This window comes from Panthera leo, chromosome A1 (assembly GCF_018350215.1).
Source record: "Panthera leo isolate Ple1 chromosome A1, P.leo_Ple1_pat1.1, whole genome shotgun sequence".
Classification (NCBI taxonomy): Eukaryota; Metazoa; Chordata; class Mammalia; order Carnivora; family Felidae; genus Panthera; species Panthera leo.
The window spans coordinates 137,964,211-137,986,396 of record NC_056679.1 but is presented as its reverse complement, the minus strand read 5'-3'; the positions used below and the strand labels follow the sequence as shown (position 1 = coordinate 137,986,396).

General features: G+C 37.9%; 1 protein-coding gene across 1 annotated transcript; it reads right to left on the bottom strand.

Annotated features, from left to right (window-relative positions):
• Nucleotides 1-5,933: 5,933 nt before the first annotated feature.
• UTP15 (UTP15 small subunit processome component) lies at nucleotides 5,934-22,183 on the bottom strand. Its single transcript, XM_042940888.1, has 13 exons — nucleotides 21,912-22,183; nucleotides 18,669-18,841; nucleotides 17,350-17,442; nucleotides 17,067-17,251; nucleotides 15,438-15,616; nucleotides 14,731-14,856; nucleotides 12,977-13,112; nucleotides 11,008-11,092; nucleotides 10,003-10,152; nucleotides 9,184-9,285; nucleotides 8,583-8,716; nucleotides 8,347-8,405; nucleotides 5,934-7,866 (listed from the first exon to the last, which is right to left on the bottom strand). Exons 2-13 carry the CDS (start codon nucleotides 18,756-18,758, stop codon nucleotides 7,649-7,651), a joined length of 1,557 nt encoding a protein of 518 aa, XP_042796822.1. The 5' UTR covers nucleotides 18,759-18,841; nucleotides 21,912-22,183; the 3' UTR covers nucleotides 5,934-7,648.
• Between the last annotated feature and the right edge of the window lie 3 nt (nucleotides 22,184-22,186).

The window sequence follows — 22,186 nt, the reverse complement described above, 5'->3', positions numbered from 1 at the left end:
TGCAGTTTTCTATTTTATTCTTTTTCAATTTTTTGTTCACCTAGATCTTTTCTCACTAGGAATTAAGAATGGGCTAGGCAAGTGAGGCTCAAAATCTTTTATCCTGAGTGGACAACAGTAAAAAAAAAAAAATCTGTCCACAGCTTTCCATTTGTTTCCTATGAGGAAACTGCTTTTGACTCAGGTATTTTTTTGTTTTAATTGGAAGCACTTTGTCAAGAATATATCTCTTAGTACACCTGAAACTAATAGAATGTTGTATGTCAGTTATGTCCTTATTTTTAAAAACTTGAAAAAATATATCTTGTATAGGAGTCCATTGTTTTATAGTTATGTTTATAGAAAACTTCCAAGCCTCATTAAATTAACAGTTTATATTTCTAGCCTTTAAGCCAATAAAGTCATCACACAGTCCCAGCTAATACAGTTGATATGAATAAAGGAACGCCTGCATTAATAAGTACTGTTAAAGACATAGACGACTCTATTTAAAATTTCTGCTATAACACTAATGATCCAATGAGGAGCACCGGAGTGGCTGGCTCAGTTGGTTAAGCATCCAACTCTTAGTTTCTGCTCAGGTCATGATCTGACCTGCACAGCTGATGGCACAGAGCCTGCTTGGAATTCTCTCTCTCCTCTTTCTCTCTGCCCCTTCTCTCTCTCTCCCCTAACAAAATAAATAAATAAACATTAAAAAGTTTTAACCCTAATGACCCAATGGAAACTAACATTTCACTTTTGTAAATAACATGGTTAATGTCTTATTTGCATACATTGCAAATCATACTGTTTACTTTCAAAATGCTTGCGAGCAGCCTGTCTCAAGTCCTCAAGTACTTAACTATACCCCTCATTTTATATTCTATGGGATTAATTTATTTAAAAAACATCCTTTATAACAGAGTATCAAAGAAAATTTCAAATCAACCCTTATCTAACTAGTCCAAATGATGTTAATAATCGGGAACTAAGAAAACACTCCCAACTAGTGCAGGGCAAATAGACTTCTCATAATCACAAACATGTGACAAACACAGTTAAGCAGGTAAGGTACTTTTTATATCACTGCATTTACTCTTGCAACAATCCTGCAAGAGAAGTGATGTTAGTCCCATTTGACAGATAGGGAAGCTGAGGCCCGGAGTAGCTGGGACTTGCCCAGGATCACAGGGTATGCTCTTTTCCATTATTCTACATTGCTGAAAAGGTTAATCTTTAATTCAAAGAAGGGCTTTGAAAGTCATTCTGTCAACATGGCACTAGCCAAATAGCTTGGTTGTTTTCTGAGAGAACTCACCTTTCTACCTAGGAACACCAGCTTGATTCAGAGAAAGGACTGTGGAAACGGGTTTCTCATGGTATTCGAAATAATACTGCCACCTCGTGGACTAAGGGAGAGCTAGGTTAAGTTGTCCTAATGCAGTGTCAAGTTCACCTGATTAAAATTCTCAACAGGCAAAAAAGACAGCTTGCAGAAAACTTCTGAGTTGGAGATATCAGAAAAATAACATAACCTTTGTAGCTTGTATCCATTGGTTAAATTGCTTATGACACGTCTATATCCACAGTGATATAGGAGGCCAGCATAAAATGGAACACAGCAGAACTATGTGCAGCAAGATGGAGCAGTCTGCGACACAAAGGGGAAAACTGAAATGCACAACAGCAAGTGTGGCGTGGTCCTGTTGGTTTAGAAGTGAGGGCGTACCTGTATATTTAAAGATGTGTAGAACAGGTAGGGAAGAATATTGTAGGGATTGCCTTCCTTATCCTCTGCTCCGTCCTCCTTCTGGGGTGCCTTCAGAGCTACAGAGCTGGAAAGTTAAAAACCACATTTCCCAGATTTCTTTGTAGATAGTGCTCTGGATGCAAAACTGAGTTCCACCAATTAGTTATATTCACACGATTTGGAAGGCAGGAGTGAGGGGAAGGCCAGTTGCTTGTGTGTTACTTTTAGCAAGATTCCTCTATAGTTTGCCTAAGTGCTACTCATATTCCCAGACCCCTCCTATGGCAGCCCTAACAGGTGGGTGGGTGATCCTCAATGCGGTTTCTGGATCGTTCTCCCTCACTACTCCCCCAAGAAAGCCTCACCTTTGACTTTCATGCCATCTGACTGCAGACCTAATCCTCCCCCTTGTTGGTCACCACTGATCAGTGGCCACTCCCCACCATTTCTTGAACATTCTAGCTCCTGGCTTTCTGTCACTTTCTCTAACATTCCTCCTGTTATAATTCTTGGCTCTTGGACCACCACCTTCCATGTGTCTATCTCACCACCTCCAGCAAACAAACTGTAACTCTTCAACTCCACACAAATAGCCCAGTGATCCAGTTATGTTTTCACTATCCTCACTCCTTCGTTTCCTTACCCATCTTGCATCTGTGGTCCATCATAACTACACGACATAAATCTCAAAAGCTATTGTCCCTTTCTCTATTATTTTGCATTCACCAATGAAAACCTCAATGCTGGCTGAGTCCGTGTCTCAGGGCACCCCGCATCTGCATCCTATTAGCCAAACGTGAAGAGAGAAACACAACCATGCCAGTTGGCCTTGCTTCAAATCCATGTCACTAACTTCACGTAGGCCCTTAGTGCTGCTGGTAATCCTACTTAATTCTGTAGTCCACCCATTCTCCCCAAAATAATAATAGCTAACAACAGAAATATTCCAGGTACTTTCACTTAATTCTCACAACCACTCCCTGTGATCTTGTCTGATGAACCGATGAAGTGAATACAAAATGGTAAAATAACTTGCTCAAAGTCACAAAGGTAGTGAGTGGCCAAGATTCAAACCTAGGCAGGTGGCTCCCTCTGAGCTCTTTCTAGGAGTATTTCATATCTTCTGTTCTCTCCTCTAACTTCCTCCTCCAAACTTTTTTATTGGTTATCTTGTTTCCAGTAAAGGTACCCAGTAAGGAATTTCCACAAACCCTAAACATCATCACATCTACACACTTAATGGCATCTGTGCCCATGTTTTGTCTTTCCTCTTGAACCAGGCCTGAACTGTTCATTCTCTTATCTAAGCCAGTCCTTCCATTTGGGCCCTCGACCCCAAGTCCCTCCCCAAAACACTGCCCCGGCAATCGGCCTGCCTCTCTCCTAAAACACTAGTTTTTTTGTCTGCCGGATTATCTGCATCAGCATACATTCTGTAATTTTTTTCAAGTTTAAATCTCAAATGAATTACGAATCTCAAAACAGTTATGCTAAGTGAGAGCCAGCCCCGCCCCAACCTAAATTCTATGATCCCATTTGTGTAAAATTGTACCAAATGCAAACTGATCTATGAACCTATAGTGGCAGAGAGTAGAGCAGTGGTTGTCTGAGCGGGTGGGACCTAAGGTTCACAGAAGGGCAGGAGGAAATTTTTGAGGGTGACACATACTCATTACCTTGCTTGCAGTGATGGTCTTATGGGTGTACAGGTCAAAACACGTTAAGACTGAACTTTTAAAATGTGCAATTTATAGCATACCAATTAGACCTCATTAATTTTTTCAGAAAACTGCCTTGACCTCCTATCCCTCCAGCCGATCTGTTTTTCTGCTCCCCTTAATGGTAAAGTTCCCTCAAAGAGCTGCCTAAATGCATCATCTCATTCCTGATGACTGTCGTACAACTCGTTTCCCTTGCTTCATGTCAGTTAAGCCAGCACCTTGCTATCCTGAACTCACCAGGCATGCTTCTGCCTCAGGATCTTGCCACCCTGTCCCCTAAATGTCAGTAAGGATCTCTCCATTTCCTTAAGGCCTTTGCCCAAATGCCACCCTGGTGATGCCTTCCCTCACTTCTGTTTAAAACTGCAACCCACCTACGCACCCCCAACACACACATATCATTTCCTATCTCCCTCTTCTGCCTGATTTTTCTCCGGATCATTTATCACCATCTGACCCGTGACATATTTTACTTGTTTACTGAACATCTGCCTCTCCCAAGTAGAATATTAGTTCCAAGAGAATAGGGATTTTGTCTATTTTGCTCATGGCTATATCTGCCAATTCCCTGACTCTAATGTACGTGTTTCAATAAGTTTTCAGGATTAGTGAATTAGTCTTTGGAACCATTTGGTTGTGAATAAAGGAAACCACTCAAACTCATCTAAACAAAAAGAATTTATTAGAAGGATTCCAAAGACTCTCACGGACTCTTGAGGGAACCCCTAAGGGACAGCCAGAAGGGAAAAAGAAACTGCTGGTAACAATGATGGTTTCTCTCTTCTCTAGCCTGAACTGCTGAGGCAGGATGGCCTTGTCTTGCTTATTTTCTCTGGACTTAGGTTTCATTCTCCTTTCTCTCTGCAGACCAGCTTTCTCTGCTGATAATCCCAACAGCATTCTTTGAATCCCACATTTTCTTAGATCAAGAATTTGATTATAAATCCTAATTACAACCCCCTGCTTACACAGGGAATGAGCCAAATACACCATACCTAGTCTAGTTACTTTAATCAGGGGAAATAGGCATGTAGCCTATTTACCATTAAGTATCTTTTAGTGCCTGAAGGGAGCATTTTGTTCCTAGGAAAGACAATTTATAGTTACTTGTTAAAGTCAAGCATTCGAAAACTTTTCTTAAAGTTTTAACTTCATCCAGAAGACTAGTACATATTAATAATCACTTCCAAGGGGGCCTTTAATTCATGTTTGAGAGAGCAGACTTAAGTGGAACAGACTAAAATTTAAATTTCTTTAAACGAACCCATTTACAATCCAAATTCCTTTAAACGACTTAACAACATTTATACACTTAAAAGATTTTTCTTGAAAACAGCGCTTCAAATGCTTGACCCAACAAGCAAAGCTCTCCAAAGTACCTCTTATAAATATAATAAATAAAATGTACGGTGACTTCCTTAATTCTCTGGAACATGTCAATATTTTTGCAGGCTTAGTAACATGTTAAAGTACTTTTAAACTAGAGGCGTCTGGGTTGCTCAGTCGGTTGAGTGTCCGACTTCAGTTCAGGTCATGATCTCACGGTCTGTGAGTTCGAGCCCTGCATCGGGCTCTGTGCTGATGGCTCAGAACCTGGAGCCTGCTTTGGATTCTGTGTCTCCCTCTCTCTCTGACCCTCCCCCACTCATGCTCTGTCTCTCTCTCTCTCTCTGTCAAAAATAAATAAAACATTTAAAAAAATTAAAAAAAATAAATAAAGTACTTTTAAACTAAAATTCAGGAGTCTAAGATCATTTAGGCATTTTAAATTAGAATCCAAAGGCCAATGTTACATACCATAATATGGCTAACATGCCAATTGTGTTTAAATACTTTAAATAACAAATACTAACTTGTCCCAATGAATGTAAAAACTCACCTTCACTATATATTTCATCTAAGAACTGCAGCACTCAGTGAAGTCCTCTCAAAGGGAAGCAGTAGTTTTGGGCCAGAGGCCAGGCCAGTTCACAGTGCCAGGAGGACGAGGAACTCAAGCTTGGGGAATTTAAGAGTAGGTTAACTACTGTAGCTAATTCAGCATTAAATGAGAACGCCAACAGTGGAAGGGTTGTGATGAGAACTGAATAAAATAACTTATGGGAGGGGCGCCTGGGGGGCTCAGTCAGTTAAGCATTTGACTCCCCATCTCAGCTCAGGTCAGGATCTCAGTGTTTGTGAGATTGAGCCCCGCGTCAGGCTCTGTGCTGACAACACAGAGCCTGCTTGGAATTCTCTCTCTCTGCCCCTCCGCTGCTCGCATTCTCTCTCTCTCAAAATAAATAAACATTTTAATTTTTTTTTTCAACGTTTTTTATTTATTTTTGGGACAGAGAGAGACAGAGCATGAACGGGGGAGGGGCAGAAAGAGAGGGAGACACAGAATCGGAAACAGGCTCCAGGCTCCGAGCCATTAGCCCAGAGCCTGACGCGGGGCTTGAACTCACGGACCGCGAGATCGTGACCTGGCTGAAGTCGGACGCTTAACCGACTGTGCCACCCAGGCGCCCCTCAAAATAAATAAACATTTAAAAACTAATAATATATGGGAAAACCCTTATCACATGTCACACACTTGATGGCAGCTAGTTTTAGACAAAATTTCATCCTCTCAATTTTTACTAGTACACAAATTACCACCATACTTAAGAAGTATTTTTAAAAGCCTTTACATATGATGTTTATTTAAATAAATTATTTCAACATGAAGACAGTTTCTGACCTCATCTAATCTCATAATTACTCAGGGAAGCGAACTCCTGGTTTCTCATAAGCCAGTGTGCTGTATGTTTACATAAGTCAATTCATAAAAGGGAAACTACACCTTATTTTTAAGCACATGCTCTTACCAGACCATAGAAACTTTTTTTTCTGCTTTAAAAAAAAAAAAAATCTGAATTCACAGAACTAAATTTTAAGAGGAGATTCCCATTATAGAATCTTCCTTTAACTAAGGGTCCTTCTAACCCAAGGCATGTTTCCTTACAGATAATTAACACATGAGGTGGAAAAAGAATGGGAAGGCGGGAGAGGTAGCAAGTGTGAAATGTGTGTGCCAGCATTCACTAGCCAGGAACTATCCATCAAGAATTGATACATCTCAGAAATACAAGAAGAAAATAAGAATATCTTTATAAAAAAACGTGACTTACATTGAACTTAAAAAAAAAATACAACTATTTTCCAAAGCAAGCTACTCTAGCTTGGGTTCTGAAGCACAAGATGAATATGGAAATTGAGGGATAAAAATATAAATACAGATCAGAGAAAATGGTTTTCAGAAGGGTCGTGAGCTACAAGATAAGCTCCAAACATATACAACAAGATGAAAGGCTAATTCTTACAAGAGAAATGACAAATTTTATCACTCCTTTGACCTGAGGCAAGCTGAAAACTGGGTAGAAAAACAACATATTGAGATGGAAGAAAACGTGGTCCACTAAGATCTGGAGACCTTGTTCTGACAAGGATGGTCACGATTCACGGAATAAAAAGAGTATGTGGAATGGAGAATACAATTGTTAGGTATCAAAGCTGCCTCCTCACACTTTCTGAATACATATCTAACTAGTTCAGAGTTAAACTGTTCAGAGCTGGCCACTGATTTGCTGCAACTGGAGCAGAGGCAGTCCCACTACCAGTGGAAGCAGAACATGGGACCCATGATAAATGATGATGTCAAGCAGACGGAGCCAAGCCTGAAAATCCCAAGGGCACCGATGAGAGTGAAGAGAGAATTTATTTGTTGTTGCCATTTGTTGTGTTGTTGCCGTTGTTGTTTTTCCAGGACAGAAATACAAAATAAAGCACTGTTCCTTTAGCAGGATTCCAGCTGAAACCCATTCCAGATACTGAATGCCTGCCCAGGTGTTCATACACCACTTCGCTGTATTAAAATTAGTATCAATTTGTCCAAGGTGAACACTACACTATGACCAAGATAACGGAGATCTTCCAGCAGAAGATGCCATGGAATAATTCAAAATATAGTACATATTTGGTAAACCATGGTAAACCATGTCTTAAAATAGGTTCTTATTTTCCAATTATAGTTATTCAGGTCTCTTCCATAAAACTCCTTCTGTGAATAGTTTTGGGGTAGTTTTTAATCTATCAAAGAGATTCTCTTTCAAATAATTAATAGAATCAAATCGATTTCAAATTAGCAGTTCTTACAGGTCTCTTTAAGCAGACACTATGATTCCATCTTCTTGTTCTCTAGAAATCCATCAGATGCATGCTGCCACACAGAAGTGCTTTCTTTCCTTGTCATAGTGGCAAAGAGCATATCCATCATCCCCAAGGTTTCTAGTAGTTCTCTTTGGTAATCAATCTCTTTCTCTACAAGTCCTTGAAGTAATAAAAACTTTTTGTCAACTACAGGTGACTGACCAATCACAGGAAGATATATATCTGGAAAGAGAAATAAAGCACATTAATGGTAAGTATCTTTCTAAACAATAAACGAATAGCCAATGTTTAGGAAAAGTGTAAAAATATTACCTACAAAGGTACTGAAAAATCTGTACTTATTTTACAATTTATGATTTACAGAAAGTAAACAGTCCAACTGAATAAATGTATTCAAAAAGAAATAATTACAGAAAGTAAATTGTAGAGGATCTTATTTCATTTTCTCATTAAAAAATAGTCATCATTAGTGATGTCTAAGACAAAGTTCTTTAATTATAATTATTCTCAGCAATTCAGAACTACTGTAAACATTTTACTTCCTTTAAAATGCATTGTTTTGCTAATGTTGTTTGTTTTCTTCATGATACTCTCTACTGGAGAATTGATAAAACAAGATATTGTAATCTATTTGATTTCATTATCTGACACCTCTATTGTTGCAAGCATGCTTGGATTTTTCAGGTTTTAACAACTACTCACCAATAATTATTTCAGCAGCATTGATCAAAACAGGGGCAAATCTTGGCTGAGAAAGATTCCTAAAAAGCAAAAATTGTTTACTGAAACTTGCAATCTTTCCCAAAAAATCCTTAAAAAAGATTTACTGAATTGTTCCTTCAGTTGTCTACAAAGGTCAATCTAAAAGTAAATGTCTCTCATTTGAGATAAAGAAGGATTTCTGATGCAAAATACAGGTTTCATGACATAAAACATACCGTATCAAAAAATTAAGAACACGACTTATTTCCTTTTCATCCCGGCCTGCAAGGGCATTTGCAAGGACTCCTCTTCGATTTAGCTCCTTTATGATGGAAACTGTAATCTCAGGTGTCTTTATTGTACAACTAGGCTAGAAAAATTTTCAGAGTCAACATGAGCAGATAAGACATCAAAGGAAAAAGATCATAGTCTTGGAACTCACTAACAATTACCGAAGTTAAATAGGTTTTTATCTTTACAGTTTGGAGTAATGGTAATGCACAAGACAAGTAATAAAACGAGTCTTTTAAAAATACGCTCTTGTGCTCGCTTCGGCAGCACATATACTAAAAAATACGCTCCTTACGGGTTCATCAACTGTAACAAATGTACCATTTTGGTGGGGGATGCTAGTAATAGGAGAGGCTATGTATGTGTAGGGCAGGGAATATATGGGAAATCTCTGTACCTTTCCCTCAATTTTGCTGTGAATCTAAAACTGTTCTAAAAAACTAAAGTCTTACTAAAAGTAAAAATAAAATTTAAAACACACACACACACACACACACACACACACACACAGCATATTGTATGTATGTATACATGCTCCTCACTTACCTCAAGGACTCTGTCAAGTGCTTTAGAGACCCGGAAATTTTTCAGATCCCTGTCATATAATTCTAGGTGTTTCTTTGATGGCCTGTTGATCAAAATGTCATCCTGTATTACAAAGAAAATTTATAAAGAAAAATCAGTTTCTGTATAGAGTTGCATTGAAAACAAATTTTTTCATAGTGTTATTTTTTTACACCAGGGTGACCCTGAACTGTGTAATAAATACCAGGCATATGCCAAGAATGCAGACTAATTGAAAATGGAATACTTTGCCACATCAATGTATTATTAACTCTCCTATGACTTAACTTACAACATATACACAACACCTCACTCTGGGCAAATATTACTCATTTCAGTTCTCTTTACGTGGCAGCCTACATGACCTGGCAGAAAGAGAAACCAAGGATGTGAGAAACAGATCTAGTCCCAACAACTCTGGTAACCAGTAACGAAATGCTACATAGACCGTAACTTCTTTGTATCTCCATCTCCTCAGATGCCAAATGGGCACATAATTGGCTCTGCTACTGTTCAGGGTTGTTTAGGACATTCAATCAGATACCATATGAAAGATATTGTTTTTGAATACAGTAAAATACTGTAACATTATAATGATTCAGGATATTAAAGTACTCCTTATTCCCCACTACTTATTAATAATGTTCCCAATCTAGCAATCTGGAGAGAGAGCTAATGTAGACAAAAGCAAAATAAAGCTAAATGCCATGTGAACTACACGTTCCAGTAACATGCAGGGACGGAGTTGGCTACTCTAACAAACTACACCATCTAAAAAAAAAGTAAGAAATATACAAATACCCGTTGCTTCATGTAATTTTTTCCTTTAATAAAAGTTCGATATGCAGGCCTTCTTCTCCTCGGAAGAGAATCCTTCTTTGCTTCAGATTTCCTATGTTTAACACTTAGTATTCCATTGGTCATTCCCACAACTATTGTCTCATCTTCATGCTAAAAGCAATTAGAAATATAAGTTAGTCTATTCCTAACACATCATTTATCTTACTTTTTCTTCAAAACACCATTTATAAAGCATTTTCTGCTTATCCGCACTTTCACAAGAGTTCCATTCAGAAAGAGATACTTTGCCTAACAATGATCTATGCAAAAAGTCAGAACAAATCATTTTTTCTTCCAGGATATGATTTTACTGATAGAACACGTTATATCCAGTGTAAATTATACTGGCACTTTGTATAATAATACAGAATTAATGACATCTTGGGGAACTTCTAAAATAATTTTTTTCCTACATCCTCTTACTAGGAAAAGGATTGTGCGATGGCATGACTTTCCACAGTCTGGCCAAGAGAATATTTTATAATAAGCTTTTCCTCTTCTAATTCAGATTTCTATATGATCTATTCAAATTTCCTCTTCTTCCACGGCTCATGAAACTTGACAGTGGACATTCCAGAAAGAGCATCAACAAAGACAAGCACATTCACTTTGTTATCTCCTTCTCTCTCTCCTCTTTTTTTATCCCCCTCAGAGAGCCAATGTGACTTTCTAGAGTATGTTAACCCTAAGTTAAATGTGTTGAAAAGAGATTTAACAATTTCCCAGATCCTGTCTTTAGAGTTAACAATGCCTACAGCTGTACTCGGTTTGAAGCTATATGGTGAACAAGACCTAAATCTCAATTCATACTAAATTACTGGGACAAGTCATATAATAGCAACTGTCTTAATCATGTGGCAAGAAGAAAATAAGATTTATTCAAATACAAAGATAAACTGTAAAATTCCATTTCAGTTTCACTCAACAATGTTAGTGACAGCTTTAAAAAGGGCTAAAAATACTTACTGCAAGTGCAAGACTCAAAATTGAAGCTGCGTAATCAAAACTGTGGACTACTTTATAGGAAGTCGTGCTATATATTTTCACCTTCCTGATAAAAAGGAAAGGTTTGTCATAAATCACCTTGGAAAGGAGTATAAATGCAAATTTTCTACTTTTTAGAAATATATAACTATTAAATTTTACACATCAATGAAGGAAATAACGATTAATAATATCAACTGCAAACTAATTCATCACTGAATCTTTTACAACTGAACTGTTAGTACTAGCCATGTCTGTATAAAGACCTGAGTAGTCACCAGAAGAACAGACCGCGAACCAACATAGCCTGAAGATGACACATGAGAGTAAAGAAAAAGTATCAAAGCCCACTGGAAGTCAAAAGAGCAGGGTTTCTCAACGTTAGCATGCTCTGCACCATGGGCCAGATCAGTCTTTGTTGTGGAGGCTGTTCTGTGCACTGCAGGAAGCTCAGCAGCATCCTGAACCGCTACCCACTGCAGGCCAGCAGCTCACCACTCCCAACTGGTGCCAACAACCCAAAATGTCTCCAGCTGCTGCCGCGCATCCTCTTGGAGACACAAGTCACTGTGGGCTGAGAACCGTGAACAGAGCCAACTCACACTTGATTTTTGAGGGACACATCTAAAACCTGAGTCCCAGGGGCGCCTGGGTGGCTCAGTTGGTTAAGCGTCCGACTTCAGCTCAGGACACGAACTTGCAATCCATGAGTTCAAGCCCCGCGTCGGGCTCTGTGCTGATGGCTCAGAGCCTGGAGGCTGCTTCAGATTCTGTGTCTCCCTCTCTTTCTGCCTCACCCCCCACTTGCACTGTCTCTGTCTCTGTCTCTGTCTCTCTCTCTCTCAAAAAAATAAACAAACATACATTTAAAAAAAGTTTTTTTTTAAACTCGAGTCCCAAATTGCCTAGTAACACCATTTCAGAGAATCTGCTACCTATTTACATAATAAATAGGTCCTTTCTGTCTAAAATATTTTCTAGCTTTTAAAATATGTATTAAGCATACTGAAAAACCAAGGCTTTCCATAATAGTGAAAATAGGAAATATGGAAACAAAATGACCAAAAACAAACGAATGTAAGTAACTACAAGAACTGTGCCATAGTTCTAGCCACATGCTACTGAGCACTTGAAGAGTGGTTATGAAAATTAAGAGCCAAATTTTCAATTTTACTTGATTTTAATTAACTTATTTTAATTTTAAAACTGAGGCAGTATTAAAACATTTTTCTGTTAAACAAAACTATATTTCACTTTAATCACTATAAATTACCACATCATAGGGCACATATTGGATGCTTAATTTGTCTCTAGTCTCTCGGTAATAATTTTTACACGGATTACGTGTTGAAATGATATTTTAGATACACTGAACTAAATGAAATATATTATTAAATTAATTTTACCTAGTTCCTTTTGCCTTTCTGTGGCTACTACAATATTTAAAACTACATATGTAGCCCACATCTTATTTCTGTTGGCCAGCACTGTTCTAGAACTTTAACTAATGGAATACTAAAGCTTATATAAAAAAGGAATATTTGAATCACGTTAAAGTATACAAATTTTCACATACAATTTTAACTTTTGAAGAATATATGCTAGAATATATACATACACTCAGAAGAAATCTTTTAAAATATACAAATATATACACAAAGGATTTTTTAAAGCCACAGAATAACATAGACTATTTTAAAGATTAACGTTCAAATGGTTCAATAAAATTCCTTAAGTATGCAAGTTAACGCACTAAATTTTGTCAAGTGAGAAAATAAGTTTACTGTATTGTAAATAAAAGGTCAAAACTATTTTCAACTCAATAGATTTTCAAAGAAATCATTTGACAGAACATTTATTTCATTACAAATACTGCAGAAATAACTCATTTTCTCAAGCAGTAAATATTTCTACAATACCAATGATAAGGAAAGAAAATTAAAATGCTAACCTATCCAGTGACCCAGAGAGTAACCTCTGTCCAGAGCTGCTCAGATATAAACATGTCACAGTTTTATGATGATTTTTCAAAGATACTAGCAACTGTCCTCCTTTTAGTATGTCCCAGATTTTAACATAACGACCTCCTATAGAAAGAAATAATCATTAGTTTGAAATTCTGCCTATACATTCAATATTTTCAAGATTTGAAAAGCATTCTTTACTAGACACTGCACAGCATGGAGGTGAAGTGAAGGGTTCTGCAAAACTGCCTGGTTTCAATGCTGTCTCTATCATTTATTGAGTTTGTAAATGATGATAACAAATAGTTCCTACCATGAAGAACTGTTACAATGAAAAATTATTGCATACCTGTAAAGTTCACAGAACTGCCTACAAAATAAAAAGTATAACCAAAACGGATTTTAAGAAAATTGTAATAAAATCATTCTGCAAAAGAAATGTGTCACTACAGAAATGAATAATAAAGTTTTATTTCCTAAAAAGTTTGTGAATCCCAACAAAACTGAAAAATTTCCCTATCACTTCTACTCTAAGAGTTAGAAGCGTCCTTAAAGGCAATTTAATCTAATAGTTTAAAAAGAATTCTTTTACTATAGCATCTTCTATTTCAATGAAATGTTACACACAAGTCTAGAAGGTAAAATTGAAGAGTGAGTTGGAGAGGGGGGAGCAAAGGTCTTACCTATCCTGACTGGGAAACCGGGCCTGTGAGCCAATTCATAGTCCCTGTCTCACTGCATGTGGCAGCTCATGAGAGCACAGTTTAAAACAAGTGATCCTATCCAAACTCTCATTTTCAAAGTCTACAGGAGTTAAGGGATTTTCCAAGGTCATACAATTAGCTAGTGACACAGTGGAGATTAGCATACACGTGTCCATTCTCCCCATTCAGCTTGTTTCCATTTCTCAAAATAACATCAAGAAAAATGGATACATCTGACAATGTCATCAATTTATTTTGAAACTAAACAGGTACTGGGGAAGAAGTAAAAAACAGGGTAATTTCTATTCGGGTTTTAGAATTAAGAAAAAAAATCTATACACACAGCCATATACGTGCTATGAATTATACACACCACCTTTGTATTCTAATGTCAACACATTAACTTTGACTTGATAAATCAAAGAAGCCGATTTATTTCTTCCATTCTCATTTTGAAAATGCTCTAGGATCAACATTACAGAAAAATGCCTCAGTTCCAGCTTGATGAAAAACGTACCAAGACCCCTTTTGAACGCCACATTATACCCTCCTCCAGAACTACTGGCTATTTTCTGGACAAAGTCACTTCAGTCAAAAGAGACATAAAAACAGACAAGCCTGATCCTAGAATTGAAAGAACTGTGATCTCTTTCAACCTAAGATCTCTTAGGTAGGAATAACAGGCATACAACCTGGATTTCTGGCTTATATACACAATGCAGGCTCTCGAGTTCTGGGATTTCAGATCTGCCACTCTATCGTGGACCAATTACTTTAAAAACTTTTATTTATTTCCTTAGTTGCAAAATAGGGAGAAAACTCACTCATTTCTAGGCTCAATAATTTGTATATAAGAGCCCAGTACCTGGCTCACATTAGGTAGTCAATAAATAATAACTGCTTGCTTGTCCTGTTTATCAATTGAGCAAAACCTAGGTATGTAATTCAAGTGCACAATATTAAATTATAAAAAGTAACTGATAAAGACATAACTGACTCAAAACCAACTATATAGGTAAAAGCAATTTTTAAAATACCTGCTGATACCAGAAGACCTCCAGAGGGAAAGAGCAGGACACTCTCCACTGGCTGCCCATGCTCAACAGAGATCACACTCTTATTGGTTCGTGCGTCAAACATCTTGAGGGTATGATCGTATGACCCTAAAATGTCAATTTTGGTATTAGGTGAGTTTCGTTACTCAAATCAACAAAAACTAAATATACGTGTGTGTATGCAAACAAATTTGAAAAGGAGAAAGGGCTTAGATAAAATTTAAAGACACCTATGTATGTTCATGATGACAAAGTACCTACAAACTCTGGGACCACTGATTATTTCTGAAAAAGCATTACTATACCATACTATATCATATAGGACCTTAAACTATTCCCATCTTCAAGTTATTGTCACTACTCAATCAGCTGGGAACCTCTGCACAAGCACCCACAAAGACTGAACTCCATTATCTTTGTTTCTCAGCTGCTTGGAGGCTCTGTGAAAACCAGAGTACTAAACCATAGTTCCGACACTCATGTTTTCAAGGAAGCCTTATGTTTCCAAACACACTTGGAAGACAATAAGAACAATCACCAAAAGAAGAAAAAGAAAAGAATTGGATAGACAGAAACATATTCCTTTATAAAATTTTTTACATTGCTCTATCCCAAAAGAGTCCCAAAGCAGCGTCAAATTATATCGCAATAAAACGATCAACTTCAGGAGGGAAAAATAGTTCACCAACCTGTTACAAAGAGATCTGGGTTCAGTTTGCTAGCACATCCACACCTCACATAATCAGAATGTTCTTTGAATGTCAGAATTTCTTTGGAGTTTGGAATATCCCACAATTTAACTGTATAATCATCAGCCCCAGAGACCACATGATATTTGTCAGCTGTAAAATCGACTGTATGAACTGCTCTAAAAAATTAAGGATCAATATGTTAAATAGCAAGAAAAAAACTAACATAAAACATAAAACTCTGCTTTTCCCCAAATAACAAAAAAAGCTCAGTTTTAGGGAGTAATTGTAGGGGGAAATCATGAGAGAAAAATCTTTAAAACAGATATCCGTCCCTAAGCCAATTTAAAATTCTAAATACCCTTACACTATGAAGTTAATAATATTCAACAGCCTTACAAGTTATTTTCTATATGTTAACAATTCTACAAAACTGCTCAATAAAGGTAAACGTTCTAAATGTTGGAGCAAAGGTACTTTTAATTTAAAAACTTTCAAAATGGGGGACGGGCACCTGGGTGGCTCAGTTGGTTGAGCGCTGACAGCACAGAACATGCTTGGGATGCTCTCTCTGCCCCTCCCCCGCTCACTCACACCCTCTCTCTCTCAAAATAAATGGATAAACACTTAAAAAAAATTTTCAGGGGCACCTGCGTGGCTCAGTCAGTTAAGCTTCTGATTCTTGAATTCAGCTCAGGCCATGACCTCACGGTCTCTAGGATCGAGTCCCACGTCAGGCTCTGTGCTGACAGCAACAGAGCCTGCTTGGGATTCTCTGTCTCCCCCCTCTCCCAAAATAAATAAACTTACTTTAAAAAAATATTTCAAAATGGGTAGTTCTTTACAAAATTCGAAGACTTGACATTAAGTAGGATCATGTTAAGTGAATTTCTGTTATATTTTAAATGTTTCACTTATGAGAAAAGACCTTCCTGATAATACACTGTAAAAAACACTTCAGATTTTTAAATCAGTAACAAATGTCAGAATTGAAATTGGTAATTCTGATATAAAGTTATAATATAAAATTGCCCTGACCATTTATCAAGGGGAAAATATTAAATTCAAGAAGAAACAATCAACCTTCCAACTTGCCTTCAAAATGAGAACCTCCACTATAGTTCAGCCTATAGAGTTCTCATTCATAGTTGTGAGGTGCCTTTAGATCAGTGGTTTATAACCTTGACTGATCACAGAAGTCACTAAGAAATTAAATGAAAGCTATAGGAAATCTTTCCGGAAAAACATACATTTCTTCAAATGTCACAAACAATTCTACAGAATTCATGAGCCCCATCAAACTGGACCATAGGACTGGCCTAGATTAAGCACTCTGTCCTTGAACAATCATGAAATAAAGTACATACAGGTACATAATCTTCACAGAACTGCTCTATGTTTTTATTCAAAGCCCCAAAAAAAGAAACCAAAAAAGCTTACAACAACAAAACAACAAAGAACACATAAAAACCAACTGTCTGTAACAATATGGTGACAGATGTTAACTAGACTTATTATTTTGCAACATACACAAACATCGAACATACAACTGAAACTAACATAATGTTTTGTTAATTATACCTCAGTTAAAAAAAAGTTGTTTTTAAATTTTTCAACCCTGGCTCTTACTTAGTATGGCCTTCAAAGTGCCTGAGGGGAGCTCTCCCCGTTATATCAAAAAGCTGAACTCCACCATCTTCACTGCCAGCTACAAGCAGTCTACCATCCTGACGAAAAGTCGCACAGTATGCTGTGTCTTTAAATCGGGAAAAGGTTTTTATAGGTTCTTGAGAATATCGGCCATAAATGTGAATCTATGAAAAGATAAAAAACACAGTACTTAACCAAACGCCTCTAGATCAGTCGTACATACAAAGACACAAAAGAAAAATAAATGTAATATTATATTTACCCTCGAGGAAGCTGTGACAGCATAATTATATGGAGGCTGCGGAGAAAAGTCTACTTTTGACACTGCACCAAACTCCTTGATCTGAACAGGGGTCTTAACAAAACAAAATACAAAGTATTAACAGAGTTACAACTGGTAAGACTGTTCAAGCATTACATAATTTCTTACTCGATCGTTTCACTTTGTTCTTAGTAACATTTGCTAGGTTGTATCTAATACAGAAGTATGAAAAAACAAAAAAGGTCCAAATAACATCACCCAGACCATCCTGGCTGTCATTAAAGTAAATAACTATATGGCTGGAAAACCATACTCCACTCTTTCTCTTCAGCTGTGGAGTTTTCTGTGATTATTACTGGGGAGAAAAAGTTATGCCTATGCCAGCATACATTTAACCATGTATTCTGTAACTGACAGAAAGATCACACCATGCAGGCTGTTCTGAACCTCGCTTCCTTTCACTCAATTACACATCTCAGCTAATTTTTCATATGATCAATAGATTTGCCGTCCGTTATAGGGTACATCATAATTTACTTTACCAGTCCACTATTAAGGGACACAGGTTTTCCCAGAATTTCTAGCATTACAAATAATACTTTAATCAACATCTATATACCTGTATCTCAGCAAATTTAGGGGACTGTAATCTTTGGGTAAGTTTCAAACTGTGGAACTTACATGCCCAAAAGGTATTTTTATCACAATAGATAATGCGAAACTGCCCTCCAGAAAGTCTGCATCAATTTTCCTCCCTCGAGTAGCAATGATCAAAATTTTTCATTTGTGTCAATATAACAGATGAAAGTAGTATCCAAATTATTGTGGTAACTGACATTTCTTTATGAGTGAAGCCACAGCTCTTTTATACATTTATTGGTCATTTAAAGTTCTTGTTCCATTAACCTCCCAATCCCAATCTTTTTCCACTTTCCTATTTAGTTGTTCATCTTTTAAAAAAATTAATTTTCAAGCTTTTATAGATAGTCTAGCAGAATTAATCCTGCATCACTTTCTCCTTAGTTTTGCAAAGGCAAAAAAAATTTTCTCGCATGAGATTCAAATTCTAAGATTTAATTCATTTGGCATTCATTAATCATCTATTCTGCGCTAGGTCCTTGTATGATTAAAATGATTAAGCAGTAGGGACTTTTATAAAAAATTCTAAGAAAAAACATCAGCTACCTAATTTTCTACCCAAATTATGAACTGGTGATTGATTCCTTTTAGTTATTAGCTCTCTATTAGAGTATCCAAAGTATAACATATGCTGGAGAAATGAGCATCAGTACAACCCCCTTGTTACTGTCTCCACTTACCTTATAGTTGTTCCAGTACAGTGTGTCTTGGGTGATTTTTTCACCAAGTATAGGATACGTCTGAATAGCTACAGGCTTATAACCAGCCATAATTTCATATAATTGGGCTGTTATCCAAGAATAAATAGTTTGAAATTGATGTTAGAAATAATTACAGTGACTCTGCTTTATGTCTGAAAAAGAAAACATTTTAAATACACATTATTCTTAAACCTGTATAACTTTCACTTTGTGTCTTTTCAAAAGGCTGTGTGGTAGCTTATAGGATTAGTGACCAATAAACCATTTAACTGTAACACAGAAGAGACAACCTTAAGGAAGCAGGTAGAATACAGATAGGACTACCAGAGTGCACCCTCTACTCAGCTATACACAGAAGCTGTACACAAATATTCTCACATCTAACTAGCCAATTTACAACACTTGGAAGTAAGTCTGGCTCAACCATCCATCCAGTAGCCAAAGCAGAAGTGCACTGGCTTGGATTGTTTATTTTTTAACAACAGAAAGCATTAAGGTGAAACTGCAAATAGAAAAGTTTCCTGAAACCAAATTTAAGATAACATTCAATCTGTAAGAACACAGTCTAGGGTCTTGACTTCCTGAAAGCCTTAGAAATACCAAGAAGGAAAACAAAGCTAGTATTCTAATGGAAAAGCTTAAAATTAAAAATTTTTTAAATTCCTTTTTAATGTTTATTTACTCTTTGAGAGAGAGAGAGAGAGAGAGCGAGCACACAGGCGAGGAGCAGAGAGAGAGAGACAGAATCTGAAACAGGCCTCAGGCTCTGGGCTGTCAGCACAGAGCCCGACGCGGGGCTCGAGCTCACGAACGGTGACATCATGACCTGAGCCAAAGTCGGACGCTTAACTGATTGAGCCACCCAGACAACCCGGAGAAGCTTAAAATTAAATTTAAGAAAAGGGGCTCCTGAGTGGCTGAGTCATTAAGTGTCCAACTCTTGATTTCAGCTCAGGTCACGTTCTCCTGGTTCTTGGGATTCAGCCCCACAAAGGGCTCTGTGCTGACAGGGGAACCTGCTTGGGATTCTCTCTGTCTCCCTCTCTCCTCTCTGTCCCCATCTCTAAGAAGAAATAAATAAATGAATATTTTTTTTAAACAGTAGGATAAAAATGAATTAAAACTTTTAACTAACATAGAATTAAGCCAAAACATCTCCCCAGAACTATTCAGCTGTAAAAGAGATTCATGTTATCAGTGGTACAACTCATTGTCTATCCCAAAAAGCCTGGTAACAGTGCATGAGTAAACCAAAATGAATAGGGATGGCATATGCTAAAGGCTATTTTGATGAAACACAGCAATCAATGATTCAAAGGAAGGAAACGTTTCTGTTCATTCAAGTACCTGCACTGTTCTAGGCTCTGGAGATACTATGTTGAGTAAAACAGATATGGGTCAGTGCTTTCACACACTCCAATATTCTCCATTTTAGGTGGTGACTGGCAGAATCTAGGACTATGGAATCAGCTTTGACTTGTCCTTCCTCTTCACTTTTAACATCCAAGTAGTTAAGATGAGTTTACCTCCCAGATCTTTCTAAACCTCCATCATGTCCACTCTACCAAGTTCCACTGCCCTAATCAGATCTTCTCATCTACTGATATGGTGCAGGATAAGGGCTCCTGACTCCCTCATTCATCCTTTAAATAGCCATCAGCAAGATCCAGCTTTTGCTACAAAGCCCAACCTTGCCTGAAAATAAAGGTCGAAGCTCCCTAACATGGCATGTGATCTGGCCCTTGCTTACCTTTCCAGCTTCACTTCTTTGTTACTCCTTTTTAACACAGAATTCTCTTTCTTCTCTCATTCTTTGCTCATTTGTCCTCTTTTGCCAGGAATGATCTCCATCTACCCACTTGCTGTTTATCATTTAAAGCTCAACTCAAGAATCACATCCCCCAGGAAACCTGTGAACTAATCCTACTTCACTCTGCATATTTCTGTCACTGTGCATAGTAAAATTGCATTTGTAATGATCTCTTTTTCCTACTAAACTGAACATTTTGTACCTGGAAGATTTTTTTTTAAGTGCTCAAAGAAAACTTGTGGAAGGAAGGAAAGAAAGCATTGTGTTGGGTTCTATGGAAAAACACGAAATTAAAATCACAAATGGTGTCTGTAATATGAACATTACTACACAGCAAGAGTCAACAAACTTCTGCAAGGAACCAGAAGATAAGTATCTTAAGCTTTGCTGGCCAACAGGCAAAATGGAGAATCATTTGTTACAAGAAAGCAAGCAAGAAAAAAAATCCCAATTTTTTACTAACCGCCCCCCAAATAATTATGAGTACAATTTTATGTTTATAAATGAAAAGAATGAGATTTATGGAGGCGGGGAATAACATTTTACTCACTTCGGGTTCAAAGTGCTTCCTAGCATCAGACTGCAAAAAGTTACCTGTAAAACAATTCTAGGCTCACTGGCAGGCGAAAAGAAACCATCACTTGCCCAGATTTAGCCTGTGGCTCCTTCCCTTACTGGCATACAGGCAAAGCCATCCCTTACTAGAATATCGGCAAAGGAATACCTAACTCTGCCTCGAGAGAAACAGTTTAAAGCTTTAAATGTTTACAAGTAAGGAATAGTAGTGGTTTGCCAGATAAAAGTGAGATACAGCACTGGAGGAGAGGGAGAGGGGGGACACGACACAATACAAAGGCATGCAGGCAAGAAATGATGTGAAAATCAATAAGAAAATGATCAGGGAGAGGTCAGAGCCTGAGAAACTGAAACTAAATGAATAGACACTACTACAATCCGACGCAGAATAACAGATATATGCTATAAGTAACGTACAAAGTACTAAGCGCTCAAAAAAGATTTTTAATTCTAACCGGAAGGCTCCCAGAAAGATTCACAGTGCAGTTCAGCTCGGCCTTGACGTATAAGATCAAAATAGACTGACCTCTTAAGATGAGCACAAGCACACGGGGTGAGGGCAGCATTCGAAACCGAGGGAACATCATCAGCAAAGACAGAGATGGAAATTTGCCCATTGCCTCGGAGGGATGCGGATTAATAACGGTGCACAAGCGAGAATGTGGTCGTAGAAGGGGCAAATATGGGTCGAAGCTAAGCGGTGGGGATCCTGAGAGGTTGGTTAAAGAGTTTCAGCCCGTCTGCGAAGACTGGGAAGCCCCAGAGGAGCACGCGAGATAGCAAAGCAGGCCCGACGTGAGTCCGGACTGCGCCCACCAGGAGCTGCCTTCACCTACCTCCGATAGGCCCCGCGGGTCCGTCGGGGCACTTTGTGTCCAAGGAGAATTTCTTGGATTCGGCCAGCCCCCACGCGGACTATTAAGGCTCACTCGCGGAAGATCACGCGGACTCTACACGGCGCCGCCGAGACACAGAGAGGGCAGAACTACCTGGCCGGTCGCACAAAAGTGACGTAAGGGCGTAGGCTCACGTGACTTACGCGGCCAGGAGTCGTAGGGGCGGGTCAGGGGGGCGGGACGATGGGGGAGGAGGAGACGTGATCCCAGTACTG

What these genes read in the sequence shown, in the direction of transcription:
- UTP15 (XM_042940888.1), bottom strand. Translation starts at nt 18,758, where the DNA reads ATGGCTGGTTATAAGCCTGTAGCTATTCAGACGTATCCTATACTTGGT. An exon ending in TGTACTGGAACAACTATAAG is followed by an intron (nt 17,443 to 18,668) that starts GTAAGTGGAGAC and finishes TGTTTTGTTAAG; the next exon opens with ACCCCTGTTCAGATCAAGGA. An exon ending in CTCTCTGGGTCACTGGATAG is followed by an intron (nt 11,093 to 12,976) that starts GTTAGCATTTTA and finishes CCTTTTTATCAG; the next exon opens with GAAGGTGAAAATATATAGCA.